This window comes from Aquarana catesbeiana, linkage group LG06, assembly GCF_042186555.1.
Source record: "Aquarana catesbeiana isolate 2022-GZ linkage group LG06, ASM4218655v1, whole genome shotgun sequence".
Taxonomy (NCBI): Eukaryota; Metazoa; Chordata; class Amphibia; order Anura; family Ranidae; genus Aquarana; species Aquarana catesbeiana.
This window is the reverse complement of record NC_133329.1, coordinates 7,203,122-7,225,629: the sequence shown is the minus strand read 5'-3', so window position 1 is coordinate 7,225,629 and position 22,508 is coordinate 7,203,122. Positions and strand designations below refer to the sequence as shown.

The 22,508-nt window shown below is 45.4% G+C and overlaps 1 protein-coding gene across 1 annotated transcript; it reads right to left on the bottom strand.

Moving 5' to 3' along the window:
- Positions 1-20,958: 20,958 nt before the first annotated feature.
- Positions 20,959-21,996, bottom strand: LOC141147449 (olfactory receptor 8G17-like). Its single transcript, XM_073634685.1, has one exon. The coding sequence runs from the start codon at positions 21,994-21,996 to the stop codon at positions 20,959-20,961; it is 1,038 nt and encodes a 345-aa protein (XP_073490786.1).
- Between the last annotated feature and the right edge of the window lie 512 nt (positions 21,997-22,508).

Here is a 22,508-nt window from a genome sequence, read left to right as displayed (position 1 = left end):
GTGGTCAGGAGCGCGCTTCTACTACCAAACAGATAAGATAGGCTCCAAGCTAGCAGCCAAACTAAGCCCACGGGTTCACACCTCGGTATTTCTACTCACACCTTTATGAGAAACTACCTCACACTCATCATAAGGCCAGAGAGCTATTCCTCCAGGACATTAACCTACCTCACCTGAAGCAAACACATCGAGAGCTTCTCAAAGCACCCTTCTCATCAGAAGAAATATTAGACGTCATTAAATCCTTGAAATCAAACTCGGCTCCTGGTCCGGACGGTTTCTCGGTTTGTTATTATAAGAAATTCTGTCCACAATTGGCTCCTTGCATGGCCCGGTTCTTCAACTCCCTCCGGTATGGAGCCCCTCTCCCAAGCGATTTAAACTCAGCTTTTATATCGGTTATACCCAAACAGGGTAAAGACCTAAGCGAGGTCAGCAACTACCGCCCTATCTCGTTAATCAATAATGATCTCAAAATAATGACAAAAATCCTAGCTAATAGGATGTAAAACTTCATAGCAAGTTACATACACAGGGACCAAGTGGGCTGCATCCCGGGGGAGACAGGGTCCGGACCAGGTTTGAAGAGCAATTGATTTGATTTACCTTCTGCAGACCCAGTGGGACGGTGGCCCCACTCAAGAGGGTTTCCTGTTGTCACTGGATCTGCAGAAGGCCTTTGACTCTGTGTCATGGCCCTACCTTTTCGATACTCTAGAACGTTGGGGGTTCAGTGATGGATTTCTTACAATAGTACACACACTATACTCATCCCCCACAGCTCAGGTATGACTAATAGGTCACTACTCCAAGTCCTTTGACATTCGCAGGGGTACCAGACAGGGCTGCCCTCTTTCGCCTTTGATTTTCGCTGTTGCAATCGAGACACTGGCCATAGCCATAAGAACAAATGAGAACATCAAAAGGGGTTAAATGCGGACTTGAGGTACACAAGTGTGCCCTCTTTGCCAACAACATTTTATTATTCTTGACAGCTCCTCTAATATCCACCCCAAATGTCTTGGGCAAAGGAGGGACTGTCCTGGATAGGTAGACTCAACGCAGTCAAAATGAATCTCTTGCCCGTCTTTTATACTTGTTCCGCTCTCTCCCTATCCCAATTAAAAAATCTATCCTGTCAAAATTTCAATCCAGGGTGGTTAGATTTGTCTGGGGAGACCGTGGTCACCGCTTTCCAAGGGATATCCTGTTCCAACTTAAGACTCAGGGGGGCCTAGGTTTACCAAACTTTACTAGCAGGCAGCACAGCTGGTTCAGTTTTCTGCCATATATGCAAAAAACCATAGACCTGATTGGATCTCCCTTGAGCGGCAGGCCATACCACATTTCACACTCAACTTTTTAGCATGGAGACCCTCGAAACGCAGACTGGTCATATTAGCCCCTACCTTATCTCACTCCTTGGCACTCTGTAATCAATTACATAAAATTGTGAACTTGATATCCCCTCTAAGGCCTCTCACGCACCTATTTCATAACCCTGACTTCCCTCCAGGGATGAATATACATGCGTTTCATTGGTGGTTGAACAAAGGCCTCTTCAGGATAGGCCATTTCTTTACACCTAATGGCCCTATTTCCTTAAGCCATTGCCTGAGTACACTAGAAATGCCTGCTTCAGAAAATTTAGACTGTCGCAGATCAGGCACTTCCTTCGCACACTCTGGACTGACAAACTGAGCAACCCTAAGGCCACGATGTACGAGCAATGGTGCTCTACCATAGGACCTCAAAAAGGTGGGATCTCCATTATTCACGCTTCCCTGGCAGATAGGACAGACGCCCCGGCATACGCTCGATCCTGGGAGTCGGATCTAGACATCCAATGGGATCCTGACATGTGGTTTTAGGCCTTCAGCAGATCATTTAAAGGTATCTTAAATATTGCTTTGATAGAGGCTAAGATTAAGGTCTTCACCAAATGGTACTATGTCCCCGCCAGGCACTCCAAGATATTTCCAGATACCTCCCCTCTATGTTACAGAGGATGTGGACATATGGAAGGTCACTGGGATTAATGTCCCACAGGATCCCACGTACATCCTACTAAACCGCAGAGTGCACAACACGCCTAAGTCCACACAACAACTCATTTTCTTTATGTGTTTGGGAGCCAAGATCACATTAGCGAAATCCCCCACCGTGTCCATTATGGCCGCCAAACAAAACATTTTGTGGATCATGTCACAGGAACTGCGGGACACGGTTCATCGCTTTGAAGGGATCTGGGAACCTTGGGCCACATATTTCAGGATCCCACTTTACCCAGGCCACCTACTGATGTAAGGGGTGGTCCAAAGAGACCACACTCCATTTCCTTACACTCCACCTCCTTCACTATCCTCCCTACTCACTTCCTTCTCTCTATTCTGTCACTTTCTTTTTTATTATTCTCACACTCTCTATCATCAGATACTGGAGTTGCAGGGTGTAAACCATTCCGTGGGCTCCACATGGATCGTCCTTAAATGTATGTTACATAACCCAGCACAGAGGACAGCCAATCACTTTTGGTCATCCAATCAAGAAAATGGTACTGTTGGCTCCATCCCGGGGAATTCGATGCCTGGGGAACTTCCCAGTGGGAGTGTCCTCTAGGGGGAGCTGATGGATGATAGGCGGGTGTTCCTGCTGGGAGTGGTCCTGGAGCTATCTCACTCCACAGTCTGTTCCCATTGAGGTGGGGTGATGATCTCGGGGGCTCGCTTGGGGGGGCATCCCTGTCGAAAGCCCTCTCATGCTGACCATTATCTGCAGTAGAACGCTTGAGTGACCCGCCAGGCTGAGCGGCAGGTGTGGGGGGACGGAACATCTCATCCCCCAGCCTGGTAACTCATTGACACCCGAAGGAGGCCACTTTATGTTGCTGAACACGTCATATACATTATAATGTCTGTATTTGGGTACCATTATACCCTGAGATTTACTGTTCTCCCTAGTTTGAATTTAATTATCTCTAGGGTTTTTATTATTTTTTTCCTTTCTCACTAGTTATGGCTTCCCAGTTACAAAAAGGGAGGATTCCTATTTAGAAATACAGTGTTACTTGTGTAGATTTACCAGTGCCTTAATGTTATGTTACCCCGTAAGAGATAATTTGTTTGTTCAATGTATTTACCTCTTTTGGCTGTCTTGGTCAATAAGGAGTATTTTTATGTCTGCTATGTCATTGTTACCACTGCATTGCAAAAATTTCAATAAAAATATTGAACGAGACATTTTAGACAATTTCATGCTTCCAACTATGTGGGAACAGTTTGGGGATGGTCCCTTCCAGTTCCAACATGACTGCACCAACATAACCAGTGCACAAAGCAAAGTCCATAAAGACATGTATGAGCGAGTTTGGGGTTGAGGAACTTTTTTTTTTTTTTATAAATTGATTTGCATTTCAATGAGTGAAATAAGTATTTTTTTCTTCATCAATAGGTTTTTATTATTTTATAATACTTGAGCAAAGGGATAACAATGTATAGATTGTTCATCATACAGTAAGTTGTCGTATATAGTTTGGTGCAAATAAATGCATTAGGTATATGCTAACAGAATTTTTTTAATTAAACATACTATCATATATTCAGTTATTCATTAGACTAATGCCCCTTACACGTGATCGGATTTTCCCACAACAAATGTTGGGTGTGAGCTTGTTGTCAGAAAGTCCGACCGTGTGTACTCTCCATCGAACATTTGTTGGCGGACTTTCCGCCAACAAATGTTGGCTAGCAGGTTCTCAGATTTTCCGCCAACAAAACATTGTTGTCGGAATTTCCGATCGTGTGTACACAAGTCCATCGCACAAAAGTTCACGCATGCTCGGAATCAAGCAGAAGGAGCCGCACTGGCTATTGAACTTCTTTTTTCTCGGCTCATCGTACGTCTTGTACGTCACCACGTTCCCATGTTCGTAATTGTTGGCCAACATTTGTGTGACCGTGTGTATGCAAGACAAGTTTGAGCCAACAACCTTCAAACAAAAATCCACGATTTTGTTGGCGGAAAGTCCGATCGTGTGTACGGGGCATAAGAAAGTGTGACCGCCTCTCCTGCAGGAACCCCTAATGGGATCTCTTTTGTTGCCTGAGGGAGGGGTACCATCACCGAAAGTTAGTGTTACAGAAAAACTAAAATCAGCTTTGAGTGTTAGTAAACATAACTTATGGCTTAAGTCACGACTAAACTTAAAGGTAAGTCATATGGTGTTATAAAAACTTTGCTGCTCCAGACCATTGTGCCCACGGTCACCAGGCTTTTTGTAAATTAGCTAGTAGAGCTGTGCTGGAGGCCATCATTGTTTCACAACTATAGTCAAAGTTTACCAAGTCAAGCGTGTGTTCAATGGTTGGTGCCCTGTCAGATTTCCAAAGTCTTGTTAGGCTCAATCTAGCAGCCAAAAGGATATGTGTTGTAACATGACGAAAGGGATGTGGGATGGAATCTATGTTGAGGTTCAATAGTGCCAAGTCAGGTAGTGGAGGTGTAGGGTGTTTTGTGATATCCGATATTACTTGAAAAATGTTTAGCCAGTATTTTTGGACTCGTTTGCATAACCAAAGGATGTGCATCAAGTCTTCTTTAGCTAAGTTACATCCGCAGCACATATCTGGGGTGTTAGGGCTAAATTATGTGAATTTGGTAGATGTTAGATACCATCTGAGGGACAGTTTTTGGGTGAGTTAGAGCAGAGCATTTTGTTGCTTTGTAAATTGTTTATATGGCTTGTTGCCTTTGGTGTTCAGTGTACCTTTGCCCCAGGTCCGTTTCCCAGTGGATGTGGGGGGATGATTTTGTGAATTGGAGTTTTTGGTGGGGGATATTATAAAATAGGAAGATCCCTTTTGTTTTGGAAGATGTTTTTTTTTAGGAATTCCCACGCTTTTGAGCGTATCTTATAAAGAGGTTGTGAGATTGCTTTCAGTTAATGCTTCACCCAGGTAGTATATGTGAAAAGATCCATAGAGGGTAGATTAAATCTCCTTTGGAGGAGGTATAAGGGTTTTGGTTGGAATCCTTGGAGTAGGTTTTGGATGGATTTAATGCCCTTTTGAGACCATTGGGTTAGGGACAGATCTGGAGATAAATGATGGAGATATTCAATTGGGATTGGGATCATTGGGAAGTTGGGGGTGGTGGTACCATGTTGGGCCAGCTTTTTCCATGCATTGGCTGAAGCTTTTATTGTAGGGGAAAGTGCTGATGGAATGCCAGAGCCCAAGAGTATGCTCATCAGTCACCAGTGTAGGTATAAGATTAATGCACTTTCTATTTTACCCCACAGCTTTTCAGGATGTGGATGGAACCATTCGGTTAGTTGGTCCAGTACGGATGCTAAGTGATAGTCTTCAAAGTCTATGATCCCTGAACTGCCCACTAATTTGTGTTTCCCGAGAAAGGTTTGGAGAGATTTGAAGAAGGATCTGGGTATGGGGATGAATAGGGAGTGTCCTGAATAGGTTAAGTATTTCCAGCAGGTAAATGATTTTAAATGCTGCTAGTCTCCCTGACCATGATAGTTCTTGTTTTGTGATAGATTGGGTGTCTGTGTGCAATCTGGTGAGGAGAGGTTTAAAGTTAACAGAGAAGAGGTTTTTAACAGATCTCATTAATTGTACTCCGAGATATAAAATGCTTTTATCAGGCCAAGCAAAAGGGTATTGTATCTGTAGTAGGAATGGGCCAAACAGACCCTTGTTCGGTTTGCACCAGAACTTTCGAACACCGTGAAAGTTCAGACCCGAATAACGAACCCCATAAAAGTCAATGGGACCCGAACGTCAAAAATCAAAAGTGCCCATTTTGAATGCTTATATGCAAGTAATTGGGCATGCAATGGTTAAAGGGGTCCGGATCCTGCCCTGGGGAACATGTATCAATTAAGCACCAAAAGTGCTAATTTTAAAGGCTCATATGCAAGTTATTGCCATAAAAAGTGTTTGGGGACCCGGGTCCTGCCCCAGGGGACATGGATCAATGCAAATTTTTTTTTTAAAAACTGAAGTTTTTTCGGGAGCAGTGATTTTAATAATGCTTAAAGGGAAACAATAAAAATGAAATATTCCTTTAAATATCGTGCCTGGGGGGTGTCTATAGTATGCCTGTAAAGTGACACAGTTTCCCATGTTTAGAACAATGCCACAGCAAAATGACATTTCTAAAGGAAAAAAGTCATTTAAAACTGATTGCGGCTGTAATGAATTGTCGGGTCTCCGAAATAAAAAAATGTCATTGAAAAAAACAGTATGGGTTCCCTCCCCACTCCATTACCAGGCCCTTTGGGTCTGGTATGAATATTAAGAGGAACCCCAAACCAAAAATTAAAAAAAATTGCCTGGGGGTCCCCCCAAAATCCATACTGGGCCCTTCAGGTCTGGTATGGATAGAAAGGGGAACCATGCACCAAATTTTTTACAAACAATGGCGTAGGGGACCCCACCACAATCCATACCAGACCCTTATCTAAGCATGCAACCTGGCAGGCCGCATGAAAAGAAGAGAGGATGAGGGAGCACCCCCCCTCCTGAACCGTATCAGGCCACATGCTCTCAACATGGGGAGGGTGCTTTGGAGTAGCCCCCCAAAGCACCTTGTCCCCATGTTGATGGGGACAAGGGCCTCATCCCCACAACCCTTGCCCCGTGGTTGTGGGGGTCTGGGGGTGGGGGGGGCTTATCAGAATCTGGAAGCCCCCTTTAACAAGGGGACCCCCAGATCCTGCCCCCCCATGTGAATTGGTAAGGGGTACATTGTACCCCTACCATTTCACAAAAAAAGCCGAGACCTGACAATTCATTACAGCCACGATCAGTTATAAATTATGTTTTTCCTTTAGAAATTTAATTTTGCTGTGGTACTGTTCTAAACACGGGAAAACTGTGCCACTTTACAGGCATACTATAGACACCCTCCAGTGAACACTTTTGTTTTTTCATGTTAGTGTTTCATAGACTTTAACGGGGTTCCGCGGCTTTCAAGTTTGCCGCGAACACCGCATATTGTTTGTTGTTTGCCGAACGTCTGAACAACCAAAGTTCAGCTCGAACTTATGCTCGGGCCAAACCGTTCGCCCATCCCTATGAATTATATGTGATGGATCAGAACGCAATAGTCTAAGTTGGTGAAGTAAAATTAGGAAAATATATTCATAAAACTATTTTTCAGAAATAAAAAACTGATGATTGGCATGTGCGTATGTATTCACCCCCTTTGTTATGAAGCCCATAAAAAAGTGTAACCAATTACCTTCAGAAGTCACATAATTAGTGAAATGATGTCCACCTGTCTGCAATCTAAATGTCACATGATCTGTCATTACATAGACACACCTTTTTGAAAGGCCCCAGAGGTTGCAACACCTAAGCAAGAGGCACCACTAACCAAACACTGCCATGAAGACCAAGGAACTCTTCAAACAAGTAAGGGACAATGTTGTTGAGAAGTACAAGTCAGGGTTAGGTTATAAAAAAATATCCAAATCTTTGATGATCCCTAGGAGCGCCATCAAATCTATCATAACCAAATGGAAAGAACATGGCACAACAGCAAACCTGCCAAGAGATGGCCGCACACCAAAACTCACGTAACCGCAAGGAGGGCATTAATCAGAGAGGAGCTGACACGTACCTTGTATGTGAGCCTGACGTGCAGAGGGAGACCTCTCGTACAGCCCTGGTTCCCAGATCACTGGAGTTGAGGACAGTGACCGTAGGAGCACAGTGGGGTATGAGTGCCTGGTGAATTCTCTGGAACTGGAGATGATGTCCACTGGGAGACACTGGAACTGACTGGAGTGCCGGGTGCAGGTAAGCTGGATACAAGTCAGCAGATAAGCCGGATGCAGGTCAGCAGGATGCAGGTAAGCTGGATGCAGGTCAGCAGGCTGCAGGTAAGCTGGATGCAGGTCAGCAGGGTGCAGGTAAGCTGGATGCAGGTCAGCAGGGTGCACACAGCAGGCAGAAGCAAGGTCAGACAAGCCGGGTCATACACAGTGGATCAGTTCAACAGATTCGGCAGGCAAGGAATAGTCAAGTTCAGGCTGGTTTCTGGTAACAGGAGATCAGACAGGCAGGTAAACAGAATCAGAGTCAGGGAAAGCCAAGGTTCAGGATTGGAGACAGCAGCGTGGTCAGAGAGCCAGGTCAGGTGATCGGATGCTGATTACAGGAACAGGTCACAGGTGAAGCTGCAGATCAAACAGCAAGTGCTGAATTGTGGAAGCCCCTCTTAAAGGCCACTGGGCGCCAAAGCCAAATCACTGTGCGTGTGATCTCTGCGATCGGCACATGCGCATTGGCGCACGCCTGTTCGTTACTGGGAACCTGTTGGTGGGGATGCGCCTGAGCCCTGTTGCAGGTCTGGAAGTAGTATGTCCATGACATTGCCCCCCCCTTAAGGGCAACCTCCGGGTGCCCAAAAGAGCTCTTTTCTGAGGATGTCTGCGGAAGAAGGCCTGGATCAGTTCTTGGGCATGCACATTTTGCTTAGGTTCCCATGAGTTCTCCTCTGGTCCATAGCCCTTCCATTTGATTAAAAATTGAAGTTGGTTACCTCTTTTTCTGCAGTCTACGACAGCCTCCACCTCATACTCCTCGTCATTATTAATAATAATGGGTCCGGGTGGCCCCGTTCCTCTGTCCGGGAAAGGGTCGGGTACTGTGGGTTTAAGCAGAGACACGTGAAACACCGGGTGCACTTTGAGCGACTCAGGCAGGGTAAGTTCATAGGAGACCTCATTCAATTTCCTTTTAACTGGGAAAGGGCCAATGAATCTGGGTGCCAGCTTCTTTGAAGGGCAAGCCATCTTGAGGTTGGTGGTAGATAACCACACCTGATCACCTGGTTGGAGACGTAATTCACCTCTTCTCTTCCTGTCATAAAGCCTCTTGTTGGTTGCCTGCGCCTTGGCCATAGCTTCTTGCAACAACTTGTTGTTGCGACCCAGGAACTCGACAGTGCTTTGTACTGCTGGAACAGGAGATTCTGGAATAATGTTAGGCAGGAAGACAGGATGGAACCCATAGTTCGCAAAGAACGGTGACTGACCTGTGGCTGAATGGCTGGCATTGTTGAAAGCAAATTCCGCTAAAGGCAACAGTGCTACCCAATCATCATGGACAAATGAGGTAAAGCAACGGATGTACTGTTCCAGGGTTTGGTTCGTCCTTTCAGTTTGTCCGTTAGTCTGGGGGTGGAAAGCAGATGACATGGAAAGTTCAATTTTCAGAATTTGGCATAGTGACCTCCAGAAGCGGGAGGTGAACTGGACTCCCCTGTCAGATACAATGTTGGTTGGTACCCCGTGCAGCCTTACGATCTCCCTGATGAACACCCGGGCGGTTTCCAAAGCAGACGGCGTACTCTTTAGGGGTATGAAGTGGGCCATCTTAGACAGACGGTCAACCACTACAAAGATAGCTGTATGTCCTTCAGAAGGGGGTAGTTCCACTACAAAGTCCATGGCAATCATGCTCCAGGGTCTGTCAGGAATTGGTAGTGGTCTGAGGAGGCCCCAGGACTTGGTCCTGGCAGACTTGCTTTGGGTACAGATGACACATGACTTAACATAGTCCTTGCAATCTTCCTAAAGCTTCGGCCACCAAAACATGCGCTGGATTAGTTCACGAGTCTTGTGAACCCCAAAATGTCCGGCCAGCGGGTGGTCGTGACACAGGCTCAACACTTCTGTCCGGCAACTTTCTGGCACAAAAATTTTGCTGTCCTTCCAAAGCATCCCATCCCTGGGTATCAAGATTGATCCTGGAGGACCGGACACCCCCTCTGAGGCTTGTTTTAGACCGGACATCAGGTCTGTCTGGAAAAGCAGAAAGTTGCCCTCAGATAAGATGGTGTCCGGAACTGAAGTTTCTTTGGGGTCATCGTACATCCGAGAGAGAGCGTCAGGCTTGATGTTCTTTGATCCTGGCCGGTAGGTGATGTGAAATGAAAATCTGGAAAAGAATAACGCCCATCGTGCCTGACGCGGCTTCAAACGTTTGGCAGTTCGTAAATATTCCAGATTTTTATGATCCGTGTAAATAAGTATGGGATGTGCCGCTCCCTCTAGCAGGTATCGCCATTCTTCGAGTGCGGCTTTAATGGCCAAAAGTTCACGGTCCCCCACATCGTAATTCTTCTCTGCAGGCGAAAGCTTCCAAGAGAAGAATGCTATGGGGTGCATGAGATCCTTGAGTCCTTGGCGCTGAGAAATAACTGCCCCCACAGCTGTTTCTGAGGCATCAACCTCGAGTAGGTAAGGAAGAGAGGGATCCGGATGGCTCAAGATGGGGGCAGAGGTAAAGAGTCCCTTTAGGGTAGAGAAGGCAGCTTGAGCCTGGGGATTCCACTGGAATCGGACGTTTTGTCTTGTTAGCTGGGTGATCGGAGAGATAATTGCAGAAAATCCTTTGATGAACCTCCTGTAAAAATTGGCGAAGCCAACAAAACGTTGCACCCCCTTTTTATCTGAGGGTGCAGGCCAGTCCAGAACAGCTGTGACTTTTTGTGGGTCCATCTTGAACCCTTCTGTGGAAATTACCAGGCCCAGAAATTGGATACTCTGCCGCTCAAATTCGCATTTTTCTGGTTTGGCGTATAAGCCATGCTGACGGAGTCGGCAGAGTACCATCTTGACGTGTTTCCGGTGCTGATCCAAGGATGAGGAAAAGATCAGGATATCGTCTAGGTAGGCTATGACAAAAATGTCCAGATAATCTCTGAAGATATCATTTATCAGGTGCTGGAAGGTAGCAGGGGCATTACACAGGCCGAAGGGCATCACCAGATATTCATAATGGCCAAACCTGGTACGGAAGGCCGTTTTCCACTCGTCCCCTGCACGAATGCGAACCAAATTGTAGGCCCCACGAAGATCGAGTTTGGTGAACACAACAGTAGTTCTTAATCTTTGAAAAAGCTCAGGTACCAGGGGTAAGGGATACCGGTTCTTGACCGTGACCTTGTTCAGCTCCCGGTAGTCCACACAGGGACGTAATGAGTGGTCCTTCTTCTCCACAAAAAAGATCCCTGCCCCAGCTGGAGAGGTGGATGGCCGGATGAACCCCCTCTTAAGGTTTTCGTCAACATATTCCTTTAAAACCTCCAACTCCCGCTCAGACAGAGGGAAAATTCGCCCAAAGGGGATTTCAGCTCCAGGCAGTAACTCAATCGGGCAATCGTAGGAACGATGAGGAGGAAGTGTCTCTGCCCCTCGTTTACTAAAAACGTCTAAGAACTCGTGATACTGTTCAGGTACTGCTGAGCGTAATCCTGAGTCATCTTCCAGGCACAGCAAAGGACCAGATATCTTGGAAGGTAAGGGCAGACAATGTTCTTGACAGTAGAGGGACTGAAACCTGATTTCTCCGGAGCCCCAGTCAATTTGCGGGTTGTGGGCCTGAAGCCACGGTAGACCCAAGATGATTGGGAACAGAGGGGAAGCAATAGCATCAAACTTAAGCAGTTCCTTGTGGATTGAGACAGTAATTACAGGCAGTGGGGGAGTCTCTTGAGTCACCTGGCCAGATTTAATACGGGATCCATCTGCCAAGAAAACAGACAGTCCTTGAGCCCTGTGCTGGAGTGGAATGCGTTGTTGGTTGGCAAAGTTCAAATCAATAAAACAACTGCATGCACCAGAGTCTATTATTGCAGTAACAGACACAGTCTTTCCAGAAAACTGAAGGGTGATGGGAATAGCCAGGTGAGTAGAGAGAGCTGGGTGACTGTGTGGTGGGATGGATGAAGATCTACGGTACTTGGCAGGACACGAATGTACATAATGGCCTGGTCCCCCGCAGTACAAGCACAGGTTGAGCTGTTGCCGACGTAGACGTTCCTCGGCAGACAATGCGGGTCTCATTAGTCCGACCTGCCCAGATTTCTGAAAGTCCGGTTTTAGTTTGGCTGGTGCAGAATTAACTGGGACCGGTCTAAGGGGAACAGGACGAGAGGTCGTAGGCACTTGGGGTAACATCCAAGTTGGTTGAGTCTGCTGGGTCACCCTCTCCATCCTGCGTTCCCGAAGACGACGGTCTATCTGAATAGTTAGGGTCATCAAGGGTTCCAGGGAATTTGGTACACCGACCCGAGCCAGTTCATCCTTTAGTCCTTCTGACAAGCCTAGGCGAAACTGGTGCCGTAAAGCTGCATGGTTCCACTGGGTATCCGCGCTCCAGCGTCTAAAGTCCATTATATAATCTTCGACCACTCTGCGGCCCTGCTGGAGCATGCTAAGAGCAGCTTCGGCAGTGGAAGTTCGTTGGGGGTCATCATATAAGAGTGACATTGCATCAAAGAAGGATGACAAAGAGTCCAGAGAAACATGGTGTTCTTCCAGCAGGTGATGAGCCCAGGCTTGTGGATCTCCCAGCAGAAGTGAGACAACAAACCCCACCTTGGTGTTTTCCCGCGAAAAGGTTAAGGGTAGTAAGGAAAAGTATAGCTCACATGCATTACGGAAAGTCCGAAACTTGCTTCGATCCCCAGAAAACTTCTCCGGAATTGGGACCCTGGGTTCTGGAGATAACATCATTACAGGGAGTGCGGGGGAAGCCTCTGATGACAACCCACTGGAAGAAGGGTTTGTAATACTCGTCCGGGACTGCACTTGTCTCACCAGGTGTTCATAGCTGTCCTGAAGCGATTTCACCTCTTGAGTGAGGTCGGAGAGTAATTGGCAGATTTCATCAGTAGCAGAGGTCCCTCTTGCAGGCTCAGGCATGGCTGTTTGATACTGACACGTACCTTGTATGTGAGCCTGACGTGCAGAGGGAGACCTCTCGTACAGCCCTGGTTCCCAGATCACTGGAGTTGAGGACAGTGACCGTAGGAGCACAGTGGGGTATGAGTGCCTGGTGAATTCTCTGGAACTGGAGATGATGTCCACTGGGAGACACTGGAACTGACTGGAGTGCCGGGTGCAGGTAAGCTGGATACAAGTCAGCAGATAAGCCGGATGCAGGTCAGCAGGATGCAGGTAAGCTGGATGCAGGTCAGCAGGCTGCAGGTAAGCTGGATGCAGGTCAGCAGGGTGCAGGTAAGCTGGATGCAGGTCAGCAGGGTGCACACAGCAGGCAGAAGCAAGGTCAGACAAGCCGGGTCATACACAGTGGATCAGTTCAACAGATTCGGCAGGCAAGGAATAGTCAAGTTCAGGCTGGTTTCTGGTAACAGGAGATCAGACAGGCAGGTAAACAGAATCAGAGTCAGGGAAAGCCAAGGTTCAGGATTGGAGACAGCAGCGTGGTCAGAGAGCCAGGTCAGGTGATCGGATGCTGATTACAGGAACAGGTCACAGGTGAAGCTGCAGATCAAACAGCAAGTGCTGAATTGTGGAAGCCCCTCTTAAAGGCCACTGGGCGCCAAAGCCAAATCACTGTGCGTGTGATCTCTGCGATCGGCACATGCGCATTGGCGCACACCTGTTCGTTACTGGGAACCTGTTGGTGGGGATGCGCCTGAGCCCTGTTGCAGGTCTGGAAGTAGTATGTCCATGACAGGAGCACAGAGACCTAAGGTAACCCTGGAGGAGCTGCAGAGTTCCACAGCAGAGACTGGAGTATCTGTACATAGGACCACAATAAGCCGTACGCTCCACAGAGTTGGGCTTTATGGCAGAGTGGCCAGAAGAAAGCCATTACTTTCAGCAAAAAACAAAATGGCACGCTTAGAGTTTGTGAAAAGGCATGTGGGAGACTCCCAAAATGTATGGAGGAAGGTGCTCTGGTCTGATGAGACTAAAATTGAACTTTTTGGCCATCAAAGAAAATGCTATGTCTGGCGCAAACCCAACACATCACCCAAAGAACACCATCCCCACTGTGAGACATGGTGGTGGCAGCATCATGCTGTGGGGATGTTTTTTAGCAGTTGGGACTGGGAAACTGGTCAGAGTTGAGGGAAAGATGGATGGTGCTAAATACAGGGATATTCTTGAGCAAATCCTGTACCGCTCTGTGTGTGATTTGAGGCTAGGACGGAGGTTCACCTTCCAGCAGGACAATGACCCCAAACACACTGCTAAAGCAACACTTGAGTGGTTTAAGGGAAACATGTAAATGTGTTGGAATGACCTAGTCAAAGTCCAGACCTCAATCCAATAGAAAATCTGTGGTCAGACTTAAAGATTGCTGTTCACAAGCGCAAACCATCCAACTTGAAGGAGCTGGAGCAGTTTTGCCAGGAGGAATGGGCAAAAATCCCAATGGTAAGATGTAGCAAGCTCATAGAGACTTATTGAAAGTGACTTGGAGCTGTGATAGCCACAAAAGGTGGCTCTACAAAGTATTGACTTTAGGGGGTGAATAGTTATGCACATTGACTTTTTCTGTTATTTGTCCTATTTGTTGTTTGCTTCACAATAAAAAAAAAAAACATCTTCAAAGTTGTGGGCATGTTCTGTAAATTAAATGATGCAAATCCTCAAACAATCCATGTTAATTCCAGGTTGTGAGGCCAGGGGGGTGAATATTTTTGCAAGGCACTGTATGTATCCCTCCTGCGGATTTGTTGTTACAATGTAAAACAGAATGTACCAATAGTTTTCTTTTCTTTATGAATAATCCAATAAAAAAACTATTGAAAACCAAAAATACACCGAGCTGCCCACCCCACTATAAAACCATTATTACCTCCTCTGATGGCTGTTTTCATCCCCTGGCTAGTAGACATCTAGTGGTGGGATGCTCAATCTTCGCACACTAACATCCTGAGACTTGAATATGATGTATCTATGGTACAATACCTGGGATGAATTTTTCTGAATGAACTGGTGAGCTGAGAGCGGGCAGATCCTGTGACCAAGTACTGAGACCTGTGCAGCCCAAGTGTTATTAAAGGTTTGGTTTAAAAAAAAAAACAGCAAACATGTTATACTTACCTGCTCTGTGCAGTGGTTTTGCACAGAGCAGCCCAGATAATCTTTTTCTCTGGTCCCCCGAAAGCACTCCTGGCTCCTCCCCACTGACCAGTACCCCCATAGCAAGCTGCTTGTTATGGTGGCACTGGTGCATGCTTGCTCCCGAGAACTGCTGTATGCAACCATAAGATACATTGAGCGTGACTCGGCCCCCCCCACTCACTCCTCATTGGCTCACTGGATGTGATTGACAGCAGTGGGAGCCAATGGCTCTCTCTACTGTCTCAGCCAATGAAGAGAGGAAGTCCCATGACAGCTGTGGCTCTTGTGGACATCACTGGATCGAGAAGGGGGTCAGGTTAGTATTAGGGGGAGTTGTGGGGGGGGGACAGCACACAGAAGGTTTTTACCTTCATGCATAGGATGCAACCTTCAGCCTTTAAAATCACTTTAAAGAGGAGTTCCACCCAGGGGGCCGTCAAAAAAAAAAAAAAAATTAAAAGTCAGCAGCTACAAATACTGCAGCTGCTGACTTTTAATTGGACACTCACCTGTCCCTGGGTCCAGCGATGCGGGGGATCAAGGCCCCGCTCGCCCCCCCCTCCACTCGTCGGCGCCGGCATTTCAACTGTGTGCGCCGGGCTGTGGCTTCACAGCCTGGCACCCACTGCGCATGCGTGAGCGGCGCCGCGCGCCGTGATTGGCCGCTCAATCACCTTGGACTTGTAATGGGTCCCAGATGATTGACAGGAGGGAGGGAGCAGAGCGGAGCCCTTCCTGTGCCTGGGGGGAAGTGATGTCACCAGCCCAGGCAAAGGAACAGGCAGACTACGAGGGACCACCTAGCAACAGGCATTTAGAAGTAAGTGAAAAAAAAAAATATCCAAATTTTTTTTTTTGTTTTTTTTTTAGATTTTTTTCCAGGTATTTTTGTTTTTTGGGTGGAACCCCACTTTAAGTCATCCATACAATAAGGTGACAACATTTTTTTTTAAAGTAAGTGGGACATTTAAGATGCACTCATAAATTTGAGACACCAATTGGATAAACAGTATTATAATTTTATTTTCAATGGTTTAAAAAATTATCATTTGATTATATAAAATATACTAGCCTGATAAAATGTAAACTTTAGTCTCCAGAAAGGAAAATATAACATCACAAAAATATATATTCCACACAATTATAATAATCATTTCATGGTCTGCCAACATGGCCCACTCCCCCCTAGCATCACACTCTTATGGCCCGTACACGCGATCGGATTTTCTGACAACAAAACCGTGGAATTTTGTTTGAAGGGTGTTGTCTCAAACTTGTCTTGCATACACACGGTCACACAAATGTTGGCCAACAATTATGAATGTAGTGACGTACTAGATGTACTACGTGGTTTTTCAGCTCTTCAGCGCCACACTTTGGGCTCCTTCTGCTAATTTTGTGTTAGTAGAAGTTTGGTGAGTGTTGATTTGTGCTTTTCAGTTTGTTTCTGAACGGCCGTTCGTCAACCAGACATGTTGCAGAATCAGAGGAGATAACATGTTATTTATTATTGGCCTTGGAGTTGTTGCTTTGACCCAAGTCCAGTCCAGGAACAGGAGGAGGAGGAACTCTTGGACCAAAAATTAGATGCATTATTAATCGTGACCAATTATGTCATATGCCTTTGCTGCGGGAGCTCCAGGAGAATAATCCGACTGATTTTCTGAATTATTTCCGTATGACGGTCCCCCTGCTTTCACCAACTCTTGGCATTGCCAACCCCCTATATTAAGAAGCAGGACACATGCATCAGGCTTTTATTTTATTTTTTGGTTGAGTAATAATTTGATTTGTTATATTTTCTATATTTTTGGATGCATAGAATGCACTTTTTGGTTAAGTTCTATTGGCAGATAGCACGTCTAATTTTATTTGTTTTATTTTTTTAATGCACAGTAAAAAAATTGTGTAGAATAATACTTGGCTTTGTGTTTTACTTCAAATGACAGTTTGGGAGTCGGCAGTTACATTTAAAAAAATACAATGTAAAATTGACAAGGGACACCAACATAGTTGTATATTTGATCTTAAAAACTATGGGATAATGGTGTTGTGGTAACTTGCACAAATAAAAAAAAAAACATAATAATATTATTCTTGATATCACTAGAAAAAAAAAGCCTTTGTAAATTCATTTGCAATAACTCCATCAGTATCACCAGCAAAGCAGCTTCATTATTATCCCATTAAAGAAGAAGAGAATTGTGCGCTGCATTTCCAGATTTCATAATTTGCCACGTCACGAATGTTAATCCTCCATTACGAATGCTAGTTTACAAGACCGACCACTTGTGCTTCCGAGCATGCGTGTTTGTACTTTTGTCCAACGGACTTGTGCACACACGATCGGAAAGTCCGACAACACAAAATTTGAGAGCATGCTAGCCAACATTTGTTGGCAGAAAGTCCGACAACAAATGTCCGATGGAGCGTACTCATGGTTGGACTTACCTCCAACAAGCTCACATCCAACATTTCCCGTTGGAAAATCTGATCGTGTGTACGTGGCATTAGTCTGGGGATGATGCGTAGAGTTTGGCGAGGTTAGAATGAAAACCTTCCAGTTTTTTGACAGGGTTGCTAGTATATGTGTCACATGCTGTTTTCAGTCGCATAGATGTCAAAGTGCGGTGTAAAGTTCACAGTGCTCGGGCCATGAGAATGTCAGGTTTATTTGCCCTGAGATAAGAGATATTTAGTCGTTTACGTAAGAGTTTATCTGCTGAGTTGGTAAGGAAAAGATCGAAGTCGAGCCAAGCCTTATCAAGTCGAGAGTTGGTGGTGGGGTTAGGGGTAGTTTGGAAATCAGCGTAACATTTGTTGAAGTTTGTCTCCAGTTTTAGAAATAGGTCTTTCCCCTCTCGCTTAATGGATGCAGCCTGTTGGATCAGCTGGCCCCGAAACATGGCTGTATGCGCTTCCCACAATGTCAGCACAGAAATGTCATCAGTAGCATTGTGGGAAAGGTATTCTTTAAAGGTTGTCTCTACAGCTGAGGGGTGGGTGAGGGTGGAGTCATTGAGACACCAGGATTTATTGGGCGTCCTAGGAATCGGGGAGGCGACAGTAGTACACACCGTGGAATGGTCAGTCCACGAAAAGGGGGTAATCACTGAGGAAATTATTTCTGGGACCATAGCTGTTGTAAAAAAAACGTGTTCAATGCGGGAAAAAGCTTTATGGGGGTGTGAGTAATGTGTAAATTGTTACGGGGTTAGCTTCGCGCCAGGTATCCACCAATTTGTACATGGTGAGAAGATGTTGTCAAATCCGTCTGGCTGGACACGTAGAGGGGCTGGTGGGGACTTATTGAGGTATGGAAAAATCACCTGTTTAGAGTCTCCACATAGAACAACTGTTCCAAATTTATGCTTGTCTACTACCTGAAAAAGATGTGAGAGAAATGTGGTCGGGTGTTTATTTGGAGCGTAATAAGACACAATCGTGATTGCAGTGTCTGATGTATGGCCTGTGAGGATCTTTGACTTGGGAAGCGAGGGTGAAAGGCATAGATCGGTGGAAACCGATAAGTGTTCCACGCTGTTTGTTGTGGCTGAGGTTGAGTAAAATTGTGGGTAGGAGGCACTGAGGTATTTGGGGGCATGTTTCTCTGTGAAATTAGTCTCTTGTAGACATATGATGTGAGCTTTTGCAGCTGCAAAAGAGCGTAGGGCCTTGGTACGCTTATGTGTGGTGTTGAAGCCTTGAACATTCAATGAAAGGATATTTAAGGGGGCCATAAATGGTGTGGGTTTTGTGTGGTGGTGGTGGTGGTGTTATTAAACGATGAACCGCGACTACCGGAGAGAAATAGAGAGGAAAGGGAGGAAGAATAGTGTGAAGAAGAACATAAAGAAGTTGTACAACCCTTAGAAATACAAACAATGTTGTTAAATAACAACACAACAATAGGGTATAGAAGCGTGCTAGGGGAGCAGCAAGTGGTCCCGAAGAAGCTCTGGGACTACCGTCAGGATCCTGCATAATAGGAGCAGGGTGCTGAGAGCAGTAAATGAAGGTGCAAATTGTTCCAACTGGAGAACATCACCGGAAGGATTCAAAAAAACATTAATTACATATATACTAGTAGCATGTATAGTATAAGAGAGATACCAGTACCCACCACTGGGCATCCCTCGGTGGGTGATGCTAAGGTACAGTCATTGCAAAATGGTAATAGGGGGAAAAAAGCATAGTTAATGTAGCAAAAGCTGCCTTAAAAAAGGTAGTAGAGGCCAAGAGTATGTGACACTTGCAAAAGGGTACCAAGTCCAGTATTGGGGGGTTTATCTTAGCAAGTAGGCCCAGTAAACCGTGACTCTAGAACCCATTAGCTCCAAAACTTTCCACTCAGAGCCAGCGATAAAGCTGTACAGGGGGGTCGATTGATTAAGGTAATAACGAATTTTGGCTGGAAACTGTCCAGGCTAACTCGAACCAGGTAGGTAAAAGGGGCAGGTTACAATAAAGAACCAGTGTCTGTTAAAAAGAGGGCAAGGATCCAACTAAGGCGGTCATTACCATCTAAAGAGGATACCTGAAGGAGTGTATTGAAGCTGTTTCTCGTCACACGGATCATTCCATGGAGTCTTCGGTGGGTGCAGCAGGGTTGTCAAAACGACCCTGTTTATAGAGTTTCCAACGAATGTGATCCTTATCAGCACGCGGATTTTTATGGAGAAGGAAACCGAGCTCTGTGGGAAGGGTCCCTATGTGGGGTTTGGTCCATGAGGCCCAGATCTTGCAGGGCTGTCTGTAATTCACCCGTCATGCGGCAGACATATTTGGTCTCCAAGTGAGTGAAGCATACTGAGAATGGGAATCCCCAGTGATATGGGATCTGATGGCGCTGAAGAATCTGGAGGAGCGGTTTCAGGGTGCGTCTTTTTTGCCACCGTGGGAAGGGAAAGGTCGGCAAAAATCTGCTACGTGTGTCCCTGAAAGGTCAATACATCCTTCCCTCTGACTGCAGCGAGGAGCTGCTCTTTGGTGCAATAGTAATGGAGTTTGGCTATTATGTCCCTGGGAGGACCGTTAGTTTTGCGTTGGACCAGGGCCCTGTGTACCCTGTCTATTTCCAATCTGTCAACAGGAATGCCAGGTTGCAGTTCCTGGAACAGGGCCAACATAGTAGCTGAACACAGTCTCAGGTATCTCTCTGATTCACAGATTAGAGCGGCGGTCCCTGTTTTCTTGATCTTCTAAATGTGACTGTAAAACAGCGTTTTCCTCCTTGAGGTTTTCAAATTCAGCAATGTAGTTCTGTGTATGGTTTTCCAGGTCATCTACTCTCACTTCCAGCTCAGCTGTTTGCTGGCCTAACTCCCTGATTTCACGAGTCAGCTTGTCTGTAATGTGGTCAGTGGTTTGTTTTAGGGCTTTTTGCAGCATTCAAACTGTTTGAACATGCCAGAATGTATTACAGTTTGTGTGCTGCCTGTGTCTGAGTCTGACTCACAGTTACTGACCTGGGATGGCAGAGGGAGTCTCGGCGGCTTTGCAGAGTGTGGCATGCTGTGCTGGGAGGAAGGAGCCATCGCCATTTTGGGAGACCTGGTCAAGGCATCCTTGGTGGTCCTGGAGCAGGACTTTTATTTGGAGCCGCCGAAGACCAAGGTCGCGGGAGCGTCAATCTCTCTGTGCTTAGTGTGGGTAGCGGGCGCCGTTTGTGGAGCCGGTGCATGGCTGTGTGATCTGGCGGGGTTCACCCTGGAGCGGAGCTCTAAGCGGGCATGTCCGTCTCACTCAGAGTCCGTGCATGCGCCCAAATTTAGGCAAAATTTATGCTTTATTGGGGATGAACTTCAATAAACCATCTTGGAATGCTTTTCTGATATCCTGGTTCCTCAGACTGTAAATCAGAGGGTTGAGGAGTGGAATGATCACCATGTAAAACATGGACACCACTTTGTTACCAGCAAACTGATGGCTTCCAATTGGCTGAAAATAATGAAAACACGAGGAGCCATAAAATATAAACATCACTGTGAGTTGAGGAGTACATGTAGAGAAAAGTTTACTTCTATTGCCCTCAACTTTAATTTTTAGGACGGTTTTGAATATATAGACATAGGACAGGAGCGGAGCTCTAAGCGGGCATTTCCGTCTCGCTCAGAGTCCGCGCATGTGCCCAAGTTTAGGTAAAATGTATGCATATTGGGGATGAATTTCAATAAACCATCGTGGAATGCTTTTCTGATATCCTGGTTCCTCAGACTGTAAATCAGAGGGTTGAGGAGTGGAATGATCACTGTATAAAACATGGACACCACTTTGTTACCAGCAAACTGATGGTTTCCAATTAGCTGAAAATAATTAAAACACGAGGAGCCATAAAATATAAACATCACTGTGAGATGAGGGGTACATGTAGAGAAAACTTTACTTCTATTGCCCTCAACTTTAATTTTCAGGACGGTTTTGAATATATAGACATAGGACAGGAAGGTCAGTATCAGAGACCCAATTGCAGTGAAACCAGCCAAGAGAAAGATGAGCAGAATGTAGATCAAGATGTCATTGCAGGAGATCCGAAACAATTGTGGAAAGTCACAGAAGAAACTTTCTATAATATCCGATCCACAAAATGTTACATTGAAGGCATAAAGTGCGTGAACTAAAGAAAAGGAAAAGCTGAGACACCACACAATGGACACCAACTGTACACACACTTTCCAACTCATGACCTGTGTGTAATGTAATGGAAGACAAATGGCGGTATATCGATCATAGGACATGACAGACAACAGAAAAACCTCACAACTGGCAAAGAATATAAAGAAGAAGACTTGGGTTATACAAGCCTGTATGGAAATTTTTCTTGTCTTGGTGTGAAGATCAAATAACATTCGTGGGGTGGTGACTGATGAACAACAGAGGTCCAAACCAGCCAGGTTCGAAAGGAAGAAGTACATGGGAACATGGAGGTGAGAGTCGGTGACTATGAGGACCATGATAAGCAAATTCCAGATTAATGTCAGAAGGTAGATGAGAAGGAAGAAGAGAAACAGAGGGAGCTGGAGAGTCGGAAGGTCAGACAATCCGGAGAGAAATAATTCATTCAAAATTGTCTGATTCCTCATTGCAACGAGACAGCTCCCTGTTTGTTAATTGTATATAAAATATTTAGGAAAGAATGTACAGCAATAATTTACAATTCACTTTCAATTGCAATTCAGAGAATTGATAGATTTATTACAATTCGCAACATCTTATGTTACATTTCTAAAACAAATTTGAAACTGGAGATTCAAAATTGAAAGTTTTTGCTGAAAACCTGAGCCATTCTTCTTTATACCATAAACAATGGCACGTTGTTATAATTCTTCTCCTAAAATCTCAGATGTAAAAAAACCTGAATCTGCTGCCCAATTTTGGGTTAAGAAAGTTAACAAAAAAAAACAAAAAAAAAAACAAATTAATAACAAAGCTACACCAATGGTCAATAAGTCTAAGATGATATTTTTATTAGATAAGCCCAAATATAATAATAATTTCAATGCATTTCAGGGGTTCAGACAGTGCCCCTTGCTACAACAGCAAGTTAATAGAAAAGTTCATAATAAATAATAACATTTATAGAGTGAAAGGAATT